The sequence below is a fragment of the Petaurus breviceps genome, unplaced genomic scaffold (genome assembly GCF_028583685.1).
Source record: "Petaurus breviceps papuanus isolate PSGF00001 unplaced genomic scaffold, PetGlider_PUasm1.0 47, whole genome shotgun sequence".
In the NCBI taxonomy this organism is placed as follows: Eukaryota; Metazoa; Chordata; class Mammalia; order Diprotodontia; family Petauridae; genus Petaurus; species Petaurus breviceps.
In genome coordinates, this window is record NW_027186349.1 from 12,848,741 (window position 1) to 12,865,836 (window position 17,096).

Here is a 17,096-nt window from a genome sequence, read left to right on the forward strand (position 1 = left end):
ATCTTTCCCCTCACCTGTGTTCCTAAAATCCTGATATGCCTTCAAAGATTAGCTCAAGCAACACTTACTTACATAGATCTAGCTTGATTTGCTCAGTTATGAGTGCTTCTCCCACCTGACAAAATAACTTTATTTATTTTAAATATATTCCATATTTTCTCATTTGTGAACATATTGTATCTCACTAGTGCAAAGTGAGCTCTTTCAGGGCAGAGATTGTTTTCTCTTTATCTTCATATTATTTCACTGAGCACAATGCTTACTACTTAGTACGCACTTAACATACTTGTTGATTTGTTTGATAGATGGTGGCAGAATGGTAGAAAAAGGAGAATAGGTTATTAAGAATAATTTGTTTTGTCATAACTTCTTAAACATTAACTCAAATCTTAGCATTCCAGTTATAAGGTCCATTTCCATTGGGTAATTAAAAGATATATCATTGGAGTGATTAAATCATGTCAACCTTGCTGTTTTTACTGTGAATGGTACCAGAAGATGAAAGGAAGTTGTGACTAAATTGCTAACAAATTTTTAAAAATATAAATTAAGGAGTCGGTGAAGTTGGTTTTTGTTATATGTCCAAGGGCAACAGGAAACACAATTTCATAGGACATTAGCTAATCTCATATTGTAGTGTTTGTAATAAATATTTGGGAAAAATCACCATAAAAATAATTGCCTCTTATGGATGAATATTTATCACAGAGGATGAGAAGGTAGAGACATATGAAAAACACAATAAGCTTGCCCAAATTAAGTTACATATACTTTAATACTTGATGACTTTGATGCCTATGATTTTAAGGTGGGTGTAGCTAAAGATAGTTAAAAAATATGTTTGAAAATATTGGTCAGAATTAAGAAATGAGAAAGGTCAAAGGTTGGTAGATTTCAAAGAAGCTATATTTCTCTATTTCCTGAATGTTTTCTTTGTGAAAAAAGGAGACACTAGACACAGTATTCACTAAGCAATACTATAAACATAAGATTATATTTTAACAGATAGGAATGACTCATTACTGACATGAGAGAAATTCTTAAATGAGCTCCATGTACAGTCAGAACATTAATTTGTTACAGCAAAAGTAAAATTTATTACAAGAATAGTGAATAAAAGTGAGATAAAAAGATAAGATATGATTAAAACAACTCTTATCTTACCTATTTAAATGATCCCTGGACACTGAAAAGTGGTAAACAAGTTGAACAACGGACATTAACATAAACTTTAGCCATTTCATAAAAGAGTTTATCTGACACAAATTAATTGCTGCAGTAAAGAGACCAAAACAGTTCAGAAGACCCTTGATATTCTTACTAAGTAGAGAGGTAAGTGAAGCTCTAAATTAATAAATATTATACAATAGGTTGCAGGAAGATTATAACTAGAATCCATATGGTGCTTTTGCAAAGCATTTTATATATGCTATCTCATTTGATCATCATTAATAACAATATGATGCAGGTACTATTATTATCTACAATTTACAGATCACTAAATTGAGACATAGAAAGGCTAGATGACTTGCCTAAGGGGATACAGCTAGTAAGTGTCTAAGTCAGGACTTGAACTCAGGTCTTTCTGATTATAAGTCCCACCACTCCTGGGCAATCTAACTGCCACAGAATATTACCCCACAAAACATCAAGAAACAGTGGATTGAAAAGAACCAGCTAATAAAAGTCTTTCCACAGAATTTAAGGATGAAACTGGAAGGACAGCAAATATTCAGAAAATGGAAAAAAGGTCTACAAAGCTTTTTATAATCTCTTTCCATCATGAAAAATAGTAGAGGCCCTTTATCTCAACTCTTAGGAAGTGGAAATAACATTGGAGAGAAAAAGATGGAATGAGCTACTAGACTAGACCTAGTATATGGGGAAGAGCTCTGTACTAGAGGCAACACAGTTTTGATGGTTTTAAGGGACAAATTCACTTGATATATGATAGAGAGAACAATGCTGGACCTTCTTATTATTTTTAAAAAGTGACAAAAAGAAAATGAGCAAATCCTAACCCATAAACCTACTTTGCCATTTCTACAAAAGATTTTTATAAGAAAAACAATTACTCACAAGGGGGTTTAAGAAAGAAAGTGGCAGGCTTTTACAAGAGAGGAGTCATTACACAGTGGAATAAAAGCTTGCCCTGTAGTAAGGAAGATCAGGATTCAAGTCCTGTTTCTGATGTACTAGCTTTATGGCTCTAGGCATGTCAGTTAGCCTCTCAGTGCTTTAAGCAACTCTCCTAGGATATAAAATTCAGAGAATAGGCTGACCTGAATTGCTATGTAGAATTCTTCCCCAGAAGCATCTGACACCCATGAAATCACAGGTATAGTCTCTATCTCTTCCTGTCCCTATCCTTGGGTTGCTATCCCTATCCCTTTCCCTATCCCTGTCCCCATTCCTATATGTCTACATGAATATAAATTGTTAATGATTAATTAGGCCATATTTTGCCAAGCCCACATCACAGTTAGAGGCAGAATGTGAAAATATTAACATAAGGTGTCAGAGACTGATTACCAGAACAGTTTAAAACAAGAAGGTAGAAGTTAAGCTGAGGAGCTGACAAGATTTTCTTGAAGGGTTGAAAAACTTATACACAGTTTCTACTATATGCATCTGATGGGAAGAGAATGCTGTCAGACCATATAACAACAAAAAAAAAAAGAATTAAAGAACTTTAAAAGGTACTTTTAAGTGATTTACTCATTAAGAATTATAATAATTCTGTAAAATACCTAAGCATGCATTCAGCAACAACAACAAAAAACCCAACCAAAATGAAATGGTTTAACAACTCAGTCCTAGATTATAAATCAAATAAATTATAAGAGGAGGGGGTAGAATTCCTAGGTTCATGGTCATAAATTCTGCAGGTAGTTCATAGAGATAAAGTCTTGCAGGATTAATTGCTGTTTCAAACTCTATTTCATTTCAGATGATGCTGGCAGAATTTAAGCGAGTGAAATCAAAAATCCCACCTGCCATTGAACAATTGATGGTTCCTCATTTGGCTAAAGTAGATGAAGCTATCCAACCTGGCATAATTTCACTGAATTGGACATCAATGAACATTGAAAGATATTTAGAAAACATATTTAGAGTGCTCAGTAAGTTTTTGTGTATTTATTCATTATTACTTGATTTTTCAAATATTTTGTGCTCCAACATTTAGCAAAGTCATGTCTTTTTAAAACTTTTTTATTATGATAAACTTTATGAACCTCAACCAAAATTTTCATATGTTAAGAACAGTAAATGGGGACTATATATAAAACTATGAATATCCACCATATACAACTTTGTTTTGATATAATGCTGATTTAGTATAGTAGTTTCAGTACTTTTTTTGCTGATCTCTGTTCCTTTCTGATCTTCCTTCTGCTCATTCTTGTTTATATTTTAACAATTCATTAATACTCTTTTCTTTTTAATATCACTATAACTAATTCCCTCAAGCCCCACTTTGCAACAAATAAGTATAGTCATGAAAACTAAATCCACACATTGGTTGTGTATGAAAAATATATGTCTCATTCTGCACCATTAATCTATGACTTCCTTACCAAGAGGAGGGAGGTTTAATTCATCATCGTGTTGTCTTATTGAAAGATTTAGGAAAAGCAATGGTATCCCCAAGCAAAGAAGTTGCTTTTAAGTATATGAAAAGTCATCTCCAAGATAGTTCAAGGATTTATTGACTCTCATGGATTCTGTTTTCTGGAATTAGACAAATCTATTCCTTTTATTAATTTTTTATTTCGCTTTAAAATAGGAATTTGGAGATGAAGAGATTTTTATGTTTACTTTCACTTTTATTATTAACATCCTTTTTTTCCCTCAAGGATCTAATGCAGTTTGGTTTCTATAATTTGAGAAATGTTGAAAAAATTTGGAAAGGGCACAATATAAAATCACCACAAGAATAAAAAGTTGAGGAAATAATGCTTTGGGGACATATTTTAAAATGGACTTTTTTCTCCTTCAACAATAAGAGACTATTTAGGCAGAGTTTTCAAATAGAGAGGATTCTTTTAAAAACTAGAAATGTTTTATTTACCACTCATGATTTTTCATCAACCTGGAATTTCTTCCCTTGTGATCTCTACATAACTAGTCTGCCCATTTTTTAGAATAAACTGAAATCAAATAATTTCATACTCCATCTCTTCTTTAAAGCATTCTGTGACCTCTTTAGCTCATCAATACTCATCTCTTCCTTTCCTGATATTCATTTGTACTTATATGTAGTACTACATAGTTTGTTATTTATTTCACATGTTTTATCTTCTCAACTAGAAGGTGAGGTCCTTAAGGACAAGCAAGGCTCATGTCTGCTACTTGCACATAGTAGGCAACCAACAAATTCTTCCTAGAAGAGTTCTTAGCTTTTGATTCTTTTTTTTTTTGCTTTAGCCTTTGATTCTCAAGATTTCTCATATTGACCATACTCTGCAATCCACATTCTTCCCATCCATTCCAGATGTCCCTCTTAATACCATTTCTCTTTTGTTACTCTCTTAGACTCAACTCTAAATTGTGTGCTTACAATTATTAAAGTTGTGTACAGTCTATTTAATGCCTTAGGTGACTCAGTCAATGTGGGAACCATGATAAGATCCCAGGATATTAGATCTAGAGCTTTAAGGTATCTGAGAGGCCATCCATTCTAACCCTTTTATTTTAAAGAAAATGAAACCTAAGTCTAGAAAGGATAGGTTCTGGGGTATGCTGAAGCCAGCATACTGACTAGGAGAACTGACTACTAAATTTTTAGTGTGAACATTACATCTGGGAAAGAATAAAACACTATAGATCATGACTTGATTCATCGTTTTGTTGATTGCCTAGACTTAAGAAAATGATAGAGAAAATGTCAGCAATAAAGTTTAAAATTTGGAGTATATTTTTTTCTTCAAGAGTCAGTTGTTAAACATTTACCTATATATGCCTGGTTAGGTACCAGGTGCTCAAAGTCACACAGATATTAAGTGGTAGAAATCATTTAACTTACTTCTTCTGAATTTTAATCAAATGCTCTTTATACTGCTCATCCTTCCACTCAGCATGATACCTTTTACTTCAGAAACAAAAAAAAATCTCAGGAGGCATAGACAAGATGGCAGAAAAAAGGTAGGGACTCACCTAAGCTATCCTCCAAACCCCTTCAAATACATTTAAATAATGTCTCCATACAAATTCAATAGTGGCAGAGCCCACAAAAGGATGAAATGAAACAAGTTTTACAGCCTAAGATAGCTCAGGTGCTTGTCTGGAAAGATCTATTAGACCAAGGTGACAGTGGAGTACAATTCAACACAGGCAGTGCCAGTGTAGACTAGAGCCCAGTAAACCAGGAGCAGGTCTTGTGGGTGTCTGAGTCAGTCATGACAGTTATAGTTTCCTGACCTATTAGCCCACAGGTAGTAAAGGGGTCAGACAACTGGTCAGGAGATTATAGGGTTCCCCTTGTTAGAATTGGGGACAAGACTCTTTTGCATCACCTATACTTGGATCTCATTCATAGTCCTGGCTCTTAGTCTCAGGGCAAGGAGGAGCATTAGCACACCAGAACTTGTGGCTGCAGGGTAATGAGGACTTGAGTCACAGTTACAGGGTGGAAAAGAGCACTTATGGTCACTCACAGACCAGATCACAGGCCAGGAGAGCAGCAAACTCTCCCTAGATCACACCACTTTGGAAGAACTGAAAACTTAAAGGTCCCCAGAATTTCCTTTTAAGACAGCTGCACAAAAAAAGCCCTGAAGCTTGCCATGGGGCCCCCTCCACTCCAAAAGCAGATCCACACATTAGCAAAGAGTTGAAAGTTAAGGGATGAAAAATGAGCAAATAGCAGAAAAAGACCCTGACTATAGAAAGTTACTGTCGTGTCAGATAATATCAAAACATGAACTCAGAAGAAGACAACAAAGTAAAAAACTTCCACATCCAAGCCTCAAAGAAAAATGTGAATTGTCCCCAGGCCATGGAAGAGCTCAAAAAGCATTTGAAAAATCAAGTGAGAGAGGTAGAGGAAAAATTGGGAAGAGAAATGAGAATGATGCAAGAAAATCATGAAAAAAGAGTCAATAGCTTGGTAAAGGAGGCAAAAAAAAATATTGAAGGAAACACCACCTTAAACAAAACAGAAGAGGCCAAATGGTAAAAGAGGCAAAAATTCCAGTGAAGAGAAGAAAGCCTTGAAAAACAGAATTGACTGAAAGGAAAAAAAAAAAGATATACAAAAATTCGCTGATGAGAGGAACTCCTTAAAAAGTAGAATTGGCCAAATGGAAAAGGAGGTACAAAAGCTCACTGCAGAAAATAATTTCTTAAAAATCAGAATTGCGCAAGTGGAAACTAATGACTCTATGAGACATCAAGAATGAATAAAAAAAATCAAAGAATGAAAAAGAAGACAATGTGAAATATATAATTGAAAAAAAAACAACTAAAAAAACACAACTGACCTAGAAAATAGATTCAGGAGAGATAACTTAAGGATTATTAGACTACCTAAAAGCCATGATTAAAAAAGGCCTAGATGTCATCTTTCAAGAAATTATCAAGGAAAACTGCCCTGATATTCTAGAACCAGAGGATAAAATAGAAATTGGAAGATTCCATCAATCATTTCCTGAAAGAAATTCCAATATTAAAACTCTTACATTATAGGCAAGTTTCAGAGCTCCCAGTTCAAGGAAAAAATTTTGCAAGCAGCCAAAAAGAAATAATTCAAATATTTTGGAGACATGGTGAGGATAGCACAAGATTTAGTAGTCTCTATATTAAAGGATCAAAAGGTTTGGAATATGATATTTCAGTTAGCAAAAGAGCTAGGATTGCAACCAAGAATCACCTATCCAGCACAACTGAGTAAAATCCTTCAGTAGAAAAATGTGGATACTTAGTGAAATAGAGGAATTTTGAGCATTCCTGAATGCAGATCAAAGATACATTTTCTTAATTTTTCATATTTTTTATGTCTGTGTTATCTTTCATAGCATGACTTACATGGAATTGTGTTTTGCGTAACTACACACGTCAAATTGCTTGCCTTCTCATTTGGGGGTGGGAAAGGAGGGAGGTAGAAAATTTCAGATTAAAAATTTGAAAAAATAATGTTAAAATTGTTTTTATATTTAATTGGGAAAATAAAATATTAAATTAAAAAAGACAAAAAATGTACATTTACCTATTTTCCTACATAGTATGTGTCCAGAAATCTTGGGAATATTCTGGGTGGAACTTTAACATGCTAGAATGAACTTTAATAGCTAGAGATCACCTATGAATTTGAGAATTTGGACTTATTAGCATTAAATTATTATTAATTCCTATTCATAAATGAAGTGATTTTTATACTTACCATAATATTACAGTATAAGTTGTAGTATCATAGAACTTTAGAATTGAAAAACACCCTAAAAGGTCATTTAGCTCAGTCCTTTCATTTTTCAGATGAGGAAAATGAGGTCTAAGGAATGTAAGTTAGTTCCCCAAGTATCACCCAAATATTTAGTGGCAGCATTAGGATTAGAATGGGGTCTTATAGGAATAGCATCATAAATTTAGATCTGTAAGTGACTAATATCTTTACTTTGTGTAGTACTTTACTAAGTGTCTTTAATCTAATGTCTTTACTTTGATGTTTTTTTCTGTTTGTTTTTTTGTTTGCTTGTTTTTTTTACCCCAAGAGGCTCCCACATTATGCCTCCTCTGGAATAAAACAAAAAGGAATGAATTAAAATTATAGATGGAGGAGTTTAGGTTATGGACAAGAACATCACAACAGTGAGGGCTGTCATGACAATTCCATAATAGACTATGAAGGGGACTTTATTTTCCTTGGAAAATTTTGGTACTACTTTAACACATTGTGGAAATTTTGGAAGAAATACATTTTTATCTCCATGTTTCTATTGCACCTTTTCTTATTCCAATTTAGTTTTGGAAAACAATGGTGGAAAATAACTTGACTCTTTTTGTAAAACAAAATCTAATTCTTTTGCATTATCAAAAAGAACTGACATCAGTTGCATAATGAAGTATTATGAGAACATGTATACTGAGTATTCTCATATAAAAATATTCGAAACTGAAGGAATGTCCTTCAGCTGGGGAATGATTGAATAACTTTTGGTATATGTCTGTATATAGTACAGTAGATTCTTGTGGAGTCCCAGGTAAGATTAAAAATATTATTAACTTCTATACTATCAGTCTTTTGGATTGGAACATGGAAATTTGATGAGAGAAATTATTTAAAGACTCACATACATAATTTTAATGCAGCATGAGTATTTTACACTAATTTACAACTTTTGATTTAAGCTTTCTTTCCTGTAGGGAAGTAATGTGAGCCAAGGGAGATATAGTAAAAGTTTAAAATTGTTTTTGTACTTCAAAGACTATAGACTTTAACTACATAGCAGCTTTCACTGTGCTTTATTGTTTTTAATTGAAATAATAACTAAAAATATACTACAAATGACCTTTTCTTCCATGGACTTAAGATATTCAGAATTTCATTGGAGTGATTACAAAGGAATTGTAATGGCAATAATTATTTATAACCGCCTTATAGATACCCTTGTTTAAAAATTGGTTTTAGGGGAAGACAAGTGGCACAATGAATTCAACTGTACTGAAGTCAGGAGGACCTGAGTTCAAATCCATCCTCAGATGTTTGACACTTAACTAGCTGTGTGATCTTGGGCAAGTCACTTAATCCCAACTGCCTTGCCTTTCCCCCTCCAAAAAATTGGTTTTTAATACTATTTTGATGATTATTTTTTTTAATTTTTTCAAAATACATTCTTCAACATTCTCCTTCAATGATTTTTTTTTTCAAAAGGTGAGGTGGAACTGCTTCTTGATCGGGTCAATGACTTGATGGAGTATCGTATTGATGCTGTTCTAGAAGAAATGAGTCATGTGCCTCTTTGCAAACTCCCTGAGGATGAGCCACTTACCTGTGAAGAGTTTCTCCAAATGACAAAGGTTATACTAAGATGGGGTCTTCATTTAAATATAGTTTTGTGATTTGTTTTCCTAAAAGTAATGGTTACTCATGAAACATAACATGAATGCTGGGGCAATCTAAACCAGTTCTGTGTTTTATAGATGGGGTTATTGGAAAATGATGAGGAAAAGGTAATGGAAAAACCACTCCTAGACAGTTATGAGACATCACTCTCATTGTTAACTGAAGCTGTTAAGAGATATACTTTGTCAATTCAGGAGGATGTATTTTGTGTAAGTTTTTTTAAAAGAGACAAAAATATTTTGTAGCACTTAGAATAACCTGAGTCTGATTAGGTATGGTAATACAGTTTATAAAGCTCTCTGAATAGGGTTTATACAATTTATTCTTTAAACACAGCTTTGGAGTCATTAAAACACATTTTAATGACTATAGTAATTACAAAAATCTCTCTTGCAGACAAGATAGTATTAAATATTACTTTTAATAGCATAGTTTAGTGTTCATTCATTCAACAAACATTTAAGAGCTTGCTATGTAATAGACAGTGATAGGAAGCTAGGTAGTAACAAAGGGCACCTAGGTGGTATAATGTGTAGAGCATTGTACTTAGAATCTGGAAGACCTGAGTTCAAGTCCAGTCTCAGACACTTCTAGGTGCATTACCCTGAGAAAGTCACTTAACCTCTGCCTGCATTTGTTTCTTCCTCTATAAAATGGCGCCTTCTTCCCAGGGTTCTTGTGAGAATTAGATGAGATAATTTTTGTAAAGCTCTTTGAAAACCTTAAAGCATTATATAGATGCTAGCTATGATTACTAGCCATTATTTTAGGCAATAGGAGACATACAAATATTAAATAGGGTCTCTGCCTTCAAGGAGCTTACATAGAAAGTCAATGTGAATTAGATAAATCCTATATGAGTTATTCTAGATGGCATGCACAAAGAAAAAATATAATGTAAGTATAATATGATAAAGAGATAGGTAGATTTCAGTGGGTCATGAGATCATGTGCTGTCAGAAAGAATTAAAGAATTATAGCTGAGAGATTAGAAGAAAGCTTCATAAATTGATAATATGTGAGCTATGTCTTAAAGATAGTAGAAAGACAACAAGAAAGATATAATGTGTGTGTGTGTTTGTGTGTGTGTGTGATTCTAAATTTAAAGAATAGTTTTAGCAAAAGTGAATAGCTGGGAGAGCACAGAAGTATACAAAGGGTGAGTTAGGCCAGTTTGGCTGGACCCAAATGTTAGGAATTAGTGTAGGATAAGACTGGAGAGGTACCAGATTATGGTAGAGGTCACTGAATGCTGGACTAAGGATGGATAATGTGTTCAAATGAATAACCATGTCATCTAAGTTTTTCATGATCATGTGATCAGAATGCAACTTCCATACACTGACAAACTTGTAACTGGCAATACTGTAATAATTTTTCTACTGGATGACATATGTTTATTTTATTATTATTCATAAATGTGCCTCTTTATTATGAATTGGACAAGATTTAAAGCACTGATGTTAGTACCCAAGGAGTTGATAATTTAAGAATGAAAGAATTTCAATGATATGGGACATAGATTTTAAAAATTTTTTCCAAATTTTCCTTTATTTTTTCCTAGTTTTCTTGTGATTTTATTAATTTCTTTGACTTAATGATTCTACTACAGTGGGAGGTAAAGTAGGGTGATGAAGAAATGGCAAGAGACAAAATTCATTAAAGAGGACAAGTAAAGAGGGCCATTTATAAGAAAGAGAAAAAAGTATAAAAAAAAGGAATTAGAGAAAGAGGAGAATAAATTGCTAGATTATATACTTCATGAAGGTAGGAACCATGCAGTATTCATTTTTGTAGTGCTTAGCACATCCCTCTGGACATAATGGGAACTTAATCATTTTATTTTAGTTGAATGTGAAATGGAAACATAACTCCAAAGATGAAGTTTCTCACAGAGCGACATCCTGATAATCCATGCTTTATTCATTTCATGCTACTTTCCTTCATGTGCTCTATATTCCAACCAAACTGAATTATATGCTCTTCCCTTCTCCCCACAATCCATTTCCTGACTTGGTACCTTTGCACAAGCTGTCCCTCCTAGAATGAAATGAATGTCCTCCTTCTCTCCAGCTCTTAGAATACTTATATTACTTCACGGTTTACTTCTTTATTTCTTAAATGAAGCCTTTCCTTTTACTCCAAATTGTTGACCATCCATCTAACCATGAGTTATTCTGTATTGACTTTTTTGGGTCCATGTTGTAGTCCACATTGTAATGTGAGATCCTTTAAGACAGAGATTGTTTTCTCACTGGTTTTGTTTATTTTAGTGGATAGAGTGCTATCCTTGCAACTAGGAAGATTTGGGTTCAAGTTCTACTTCTGTCACATACTGACTTTGTGACTTCTCAGTACTTTAAGTTAGAGGTGTCAAAAACACAGCCAGGAAGTACATTGCCAAGCAACCCAGCCAAGTGTGACCAGAACCAGATTAAAATGGAATTGGGAAATATATAGCAAAATAAGCAAAAATATAACAGATTCTAGATAATGTTAATATATCAATTACATTAACATTATATTCAGTTTTCTTTTTTGTGTTTTATATGTTATAAATCAAAGGACACAGCTCCTATGAAAATACTTGTTAGCTTGTTACCAAATGTGTCTGTCTGTCTATCTGTCTATCTCTATATCTATCTATATCTGTATATAAACAGATTTTTTTTATAATTTAAAGGACTGAAAACTATGAAGTTATAGTAGCCCAGAAACAACTACAAAAACACACATATATACATATATGTACGTGTATATGGATAGATATCATTATGCTCTCACAGGGATCGTTGTGTGTAGTTTAGTGGCCCCTGTTTCTATCTGAGTTGGATATCATTGCTTTAGGCAACTCAAAGACTAAAAATTGGCACTTCCCTCTTGTTGATGTGCTGGATAGAGAGTTGGGTCTGGAATCAGGATAACTGAAGTTCAGATTCAGCCTCAGATACTATCTGTGCAACCCTGGACAAGTCACTTGGTCTCTGTATGCCTTGGTTTCCTCATTTGTAAAAAGGGGGTCATAATAGTACCTACCTGCCAGAGTTGTGAAGATCACATGAAATGATATTTGTAAAGCTCTTATCATAGTGCCTGTAAACTCTCTATAAATGTTTGTGTCTGTTGTTATTATTTGCAGAGAAGGTGCCATTCCCCACTAGTAGATGGAGTTTCCTTATCTGGGAGTTTCCCATACTAATAAACCACAGGTCCAACCCCTATCCCTATTGCTCATCTCAATTGACAGGACAATGTTTGGTGCACATTAGGGACTTAAAAAATATATGTTGAATTAAATTGAATTACTATTCTCTCAATGAAACTTTCATGAAACTTTTTCTATCAATAGAGAAAAAGAAGGCATTAAGAGACTGTAATCAATTGAATTACTGCTATCCCTTTGACAATTCATTGTTTTTTTAAAGTAGTCATGATGCCCTAAGAGACAATGTTATAATGTTTACTAATGTGAATAATTGTAATGTTGACCTTGATGACACTGGATCCTCAAAAGCATCTGCATGATGCAGGCTTTATTGAATTTTACCAGCAGGAAAGCTATGTCTGGAACTGACCTTGGATCATGGTAGGTCTGTTCTCTGAGGAAGAGCAAACTATTTCAGAGCAGAAAGGCTCCTCATCCAGGTGGCTATTGAGTGATGGATTTTTGAGACACAGAAACTTCCAAAGACATTAACTAAATTGTAGGAGGATTGTAATCTGCATCATTGGAGGGAGGACTCTCACACTGATGAAATTATAGATGCCTAAAGAAAAGGAATTTAATAATATATTCTCCCCCCCAAAGATACCATTTTATGAATGAATTAATTTAGACATTTCCATTTGCTATTAAATTATTATTTCCATTGATCTCTGATTTCACTGTATGAGAAACTCTCCATATCCATTCAGTTCAACAATTCTTCTTTAACTTATAAACTTAGTGTTTAGAATTGCTAGGACACTGAGAGGTTAAATGACTTGCCCTGTATCACATGACCAGTATGTGTCAGAAATGGGACTTCAACCCTGGTCTTCCTGTCCTTATATTCCATGTCATCAAATGAGATAAAAATTCTAAAGCACTGAGCACAGTGTGTGACAAATAGTAGATTTTTAATAAATTTTTGTTTCCATCCCTTCGCCCTTCCCATGCTGACTTTTTAAGACTCCATTTTATTTAAAATGAATCAATTTAGGCATTTCCATTTGTTAAAATTATACTTCTTAAAGTATTTTAATAAAAATTGTTTTTGACAAATGTAACTTATTTAATTATTTCTTAAAATTGAAAATCAAATCTTTAAGGAAGGATATTTAATCATGTAATTTTGGAAGCTTTAAAGGAAATTCACACTAATGCTAGCATACCAGTTACCCATAGTGTCTGGGGGAAAAGGCAAGTCCTTTTTCAAACTGGAAAACCAGCTAGGTATGGTGACACACACCTATGGAAAACCAGCTAGGTATGGTGGCACACACCTATAATATTTGCTCCTGGGGAGGCTCAGGATGGTTGATCATTTGTATTTTGGAGTTTTGAGGTATAATGAGGTTAAAGCCAATTTGAGTTTACGAGTTGCACAAATATTTTGAGACCATGGGAACAGAAGACCACAAGGCAGCCTAAGAAGGGTGAAATGGTCCAGGTTGGAAAAGTAGAACAGGTAAATCTTCTGCACTGATGAGTATTGGAATTAGGCCCATGTGTGGCTGTTGAACTTCTAGTCTGGGCAAAATAGGGAGAACAGTCTAGAAAAAACAAGCAAATAACTAAATAACTAAATAGATAAGCCAGAAAAAGTAGGAAAGAAAGAAAAGAAGGGACAGAAAGAAAGTTTAGAAAACCACATTTTCTTTGTATTATATATATATATATATCTATATATCAAAATGTACTTGTCTCAGTGGGGGATGTAACAATAGTATAGGAGATGATATGCTTTCTCTGTTTCCAAGTATGACTTCTCTTTCTTTTTCTATCCTCTGTTAAGAGTTTCTTAAACTTTAGTCCTGAAGTCTTATTTCTCTGAAAATTCTTCCCTTTAGAGACAGTATTCATCCTCATGATTTCAGCTGTAATTTTTAAACTGATGATTTCAAGATCTATGTTTCCAGTTAAATCTTCTAATTTCAGTTACAGTTCCATATCCAGCTTGAATTGCATTTTTAATCAGATGACTCATTGTTAAAAAACACATTACTTATATCTCAACAGGCCTAGGTACCTAGCTCCTATAAAAGCACTTGTTAACAACTATATAAAAAAATATATATGTGTGTGTATATATATATATATATATATATATATATATATATATATAAATAGATATAGATATAAACAGGTCTTTAAAAAATTTTTTTTGTGGCATTTTGTAATGGTAATTGGAATTTGAAGATCTTACCTGCTCTTTAAGAGACCTAAGGGAATTTGAAGACCTTCCCTGCCCTTAGTAGGTCAAATGTAATCACATGGAGCCCACATGGGGGAGGAACTTGCTGAAAGGATGGAACAGGAAAGGTTGAGCAGGAAGGAGCAGGGAAGAACCAGAACAGAACTGGCAACAGGAAGCCTGGAAACAGAGAAGCTAGCATGAGTGAGAGAGGGGAGACAGGCATTTTTGCTTAAGGGGGCCTATTTTGCTTTGAACACCTGATGAAGGAGAGGCTTGGGAATGTTGGTGCTCATTGCATTGGTTATGTGTACTAACTTCTTTGTTGCTATGATGAATTTGGCTTTCTGGTGTTGGGATTCGACTTTATGGTGTTTGAATAAATATTTTGGTTTTGTCTTCCATGTGGAGAGTCTGTTATATTTTGTGATTCACAACTACGTTAGCATATTCATAGCTGCCTTGGCCTCTGTGAATATCACATTGGTGTTTTCAGTTATAGTAGCCTAGAAACAACTGCCAAATACACACACACATACATATATGTGTATATACGTATGTATATATAGATAGATATCTATGTGCACATACATTTGTTAATGTGCAAGTTAAAAGTTATGGTTGAAATCAAGACCTTGGGTAAGTCACTTAATTTCTGTCTATCTCATTTTCCTCAACAATGAATTAGTGATAATATAATATTATAATAATATATTTTATTGTTATTATTAGAGCATCTGCCTCCCAAGATTGTTGTGAGGATCAAATAAAATAATACCTATAGAACACTTAGCATAGTGCTTAGTTAGCAATTAATAAATGCTTCTTCCCATTCCCAATCAAAGGACTCATAAGCTCCTCTGAGAAAGTGCCTGAATCTATGGTTGCCAGAAAACATTCTGATATTCTGTGAATTCCTATCTCTACAACAGGGTCCTACTCAGTCCATGGCAGTCTCATAGTATCACCTGTGGTTTTAATTCCCTCTGAAAGACAAACACACTTTGGGGCAGCTCTATAGGAAATCTCCTTTCTATCAGATTTATAATTTTTGAGCCACTCACGAAAATGGTGCTGAATAAAGTACAGGCATTCTGCTCCCACACTAGTGTCTTTAGTGTTTTATAGCTCTCTGGATGCTGGGCCCATAGTGTCAAACATCTTCTTTCTCTAAGAGACATACCACTGAGGAAGCTTTCCTTCCTGCCCCATTCCTCTCCACTTTTAGAACCCAGTTCCCAGAGCTCTTGAAATTGGTATTAGTCTTAGTCTGAAGACAAACTTTTAAGGATGGTGCTGCCCAAGAGATGTCTCTTCTTGTCTAGAAGTCTAAATACTGAGATTATATTGCTTAGAAAATTTTATTCTTTAATTATGAGGCCATATATATAACAGCTGCAATGCCATTGTTGATGAACCCCCATTTCCTATCTATAGGCCATTTCAACATGCACATATATCCTAGTGCTATGAATAATGAATTAATTTAGGTATTTCCGTTAGATTTTAAGGTCCTTGAGGGCAGGGATTGTATTTTGACTCTTTTTATATCCCAAGAAATTAACATAGTGCCTGGTACATGGTAAGTGCTTAACACATGTTTATTGATTGATTGATTACTATTAAAATTTGATTTCCACTTGATCTGTGATGCTACTTGTATGAGAAACTCTCTGAATCTATGCAATGTAGCAGCTGGTCTCTAATTTCTAACCTTACAGAGTTGCCAGGGCGCTGAGAGGTTAAGTGATTTCCCATAGCCAAGATATGTTAGAAATGGAACTGAAAGAACTCTTGGTATTTTTCTATTTGCTGTAATCTCTTGTTCTGGGAGACTCTGCTATTTGTCTGAATCCAAATGTAAACTCCAGTTTTCCTGACTCCAGGCTTAGTGCTCTATCCACTATACCATCTGCCTCCCTCTAGACCGGTGATAGTACTGTTAATACTCTGTCCAGGTCAACCTCCATCTTCAGTATTATATGCAGTTCTGCTCATCATATTCTAAGAAAGGCATTTTGATAAATTGTAGAGCAGCCAGAGAAAGTGAAAGGTAATAGTAAAAGCCCTCAAGATCATATCATCTAGGAGTAAGGAAGCAAATCTTTGTAGCCTGGAATAAAGAAGTGTCAGGTATAACATGAAATCTGTTTTCAAAGATTTGAAGGTGTGTCACATGGAAGAAGAATTACATTTATTTGCCTTACCTCCAGAGAGCTGAAATAGAAGCATTGTGTAGAAGTTGCAAAGAAGCATATTTAGGCTTAGTGCCAAGAAAAATTTCTTAACAGTTAGATATATCTAAATATGCAATGGATCAGTTTTCAGGCAAAGAACAAATGACCACTTGGGTATGTATTTTGAAGAGATTCTTCTTCCTATATAGTATGGACTAGAGGGCCCTGGAAGTCCCCTCTAACTTTGTGATATTGAGTTTGTGATATAGAGGAGAACATCCAGATATAAATGAGAAACAGGAGAGTGCTTGATTTTTGACTGATTATGGAAGAGAAATGAGTAAGGAGACTCAAGAGGTTGTTGGTGGTGAGTTCTCTAGTATAAAATACATTAGGAAAGAGGATGAGCATCAAAGAAAACATTGAATGTGGTGACCCAAGCAACTGCCAACTGAAAGAAGC

General features: G+C 34.2%; 1 protein-coding gene across 1 annotated transcript in view; it reads left to right on the forward strand.

Annotated features, from left to right (window-relative positions):
* The window catches only part of DNAH5 (dynein axonemal heavy chain 5), a 436,545-nt gene that overhangs the window by 190,071 nt on the left and 229,378 nt on the right, over positions 1 to 17,096 (forward strand). The window contains exons 16-17 of the mRNA XM_069101431.1: positions 2,951 to 3,122; positions 8,870 to 9,015. Coding sequence (XP_068957532.1) covers positions 2,951 to 3,122; positions 8,870 to 9,015 — 318 coding nt within the window. The remainder of the gene's footprint in view (positions 1 to 2,950; positions 3,123 to 8,869; positions 9,016 to 17,096) is intronic.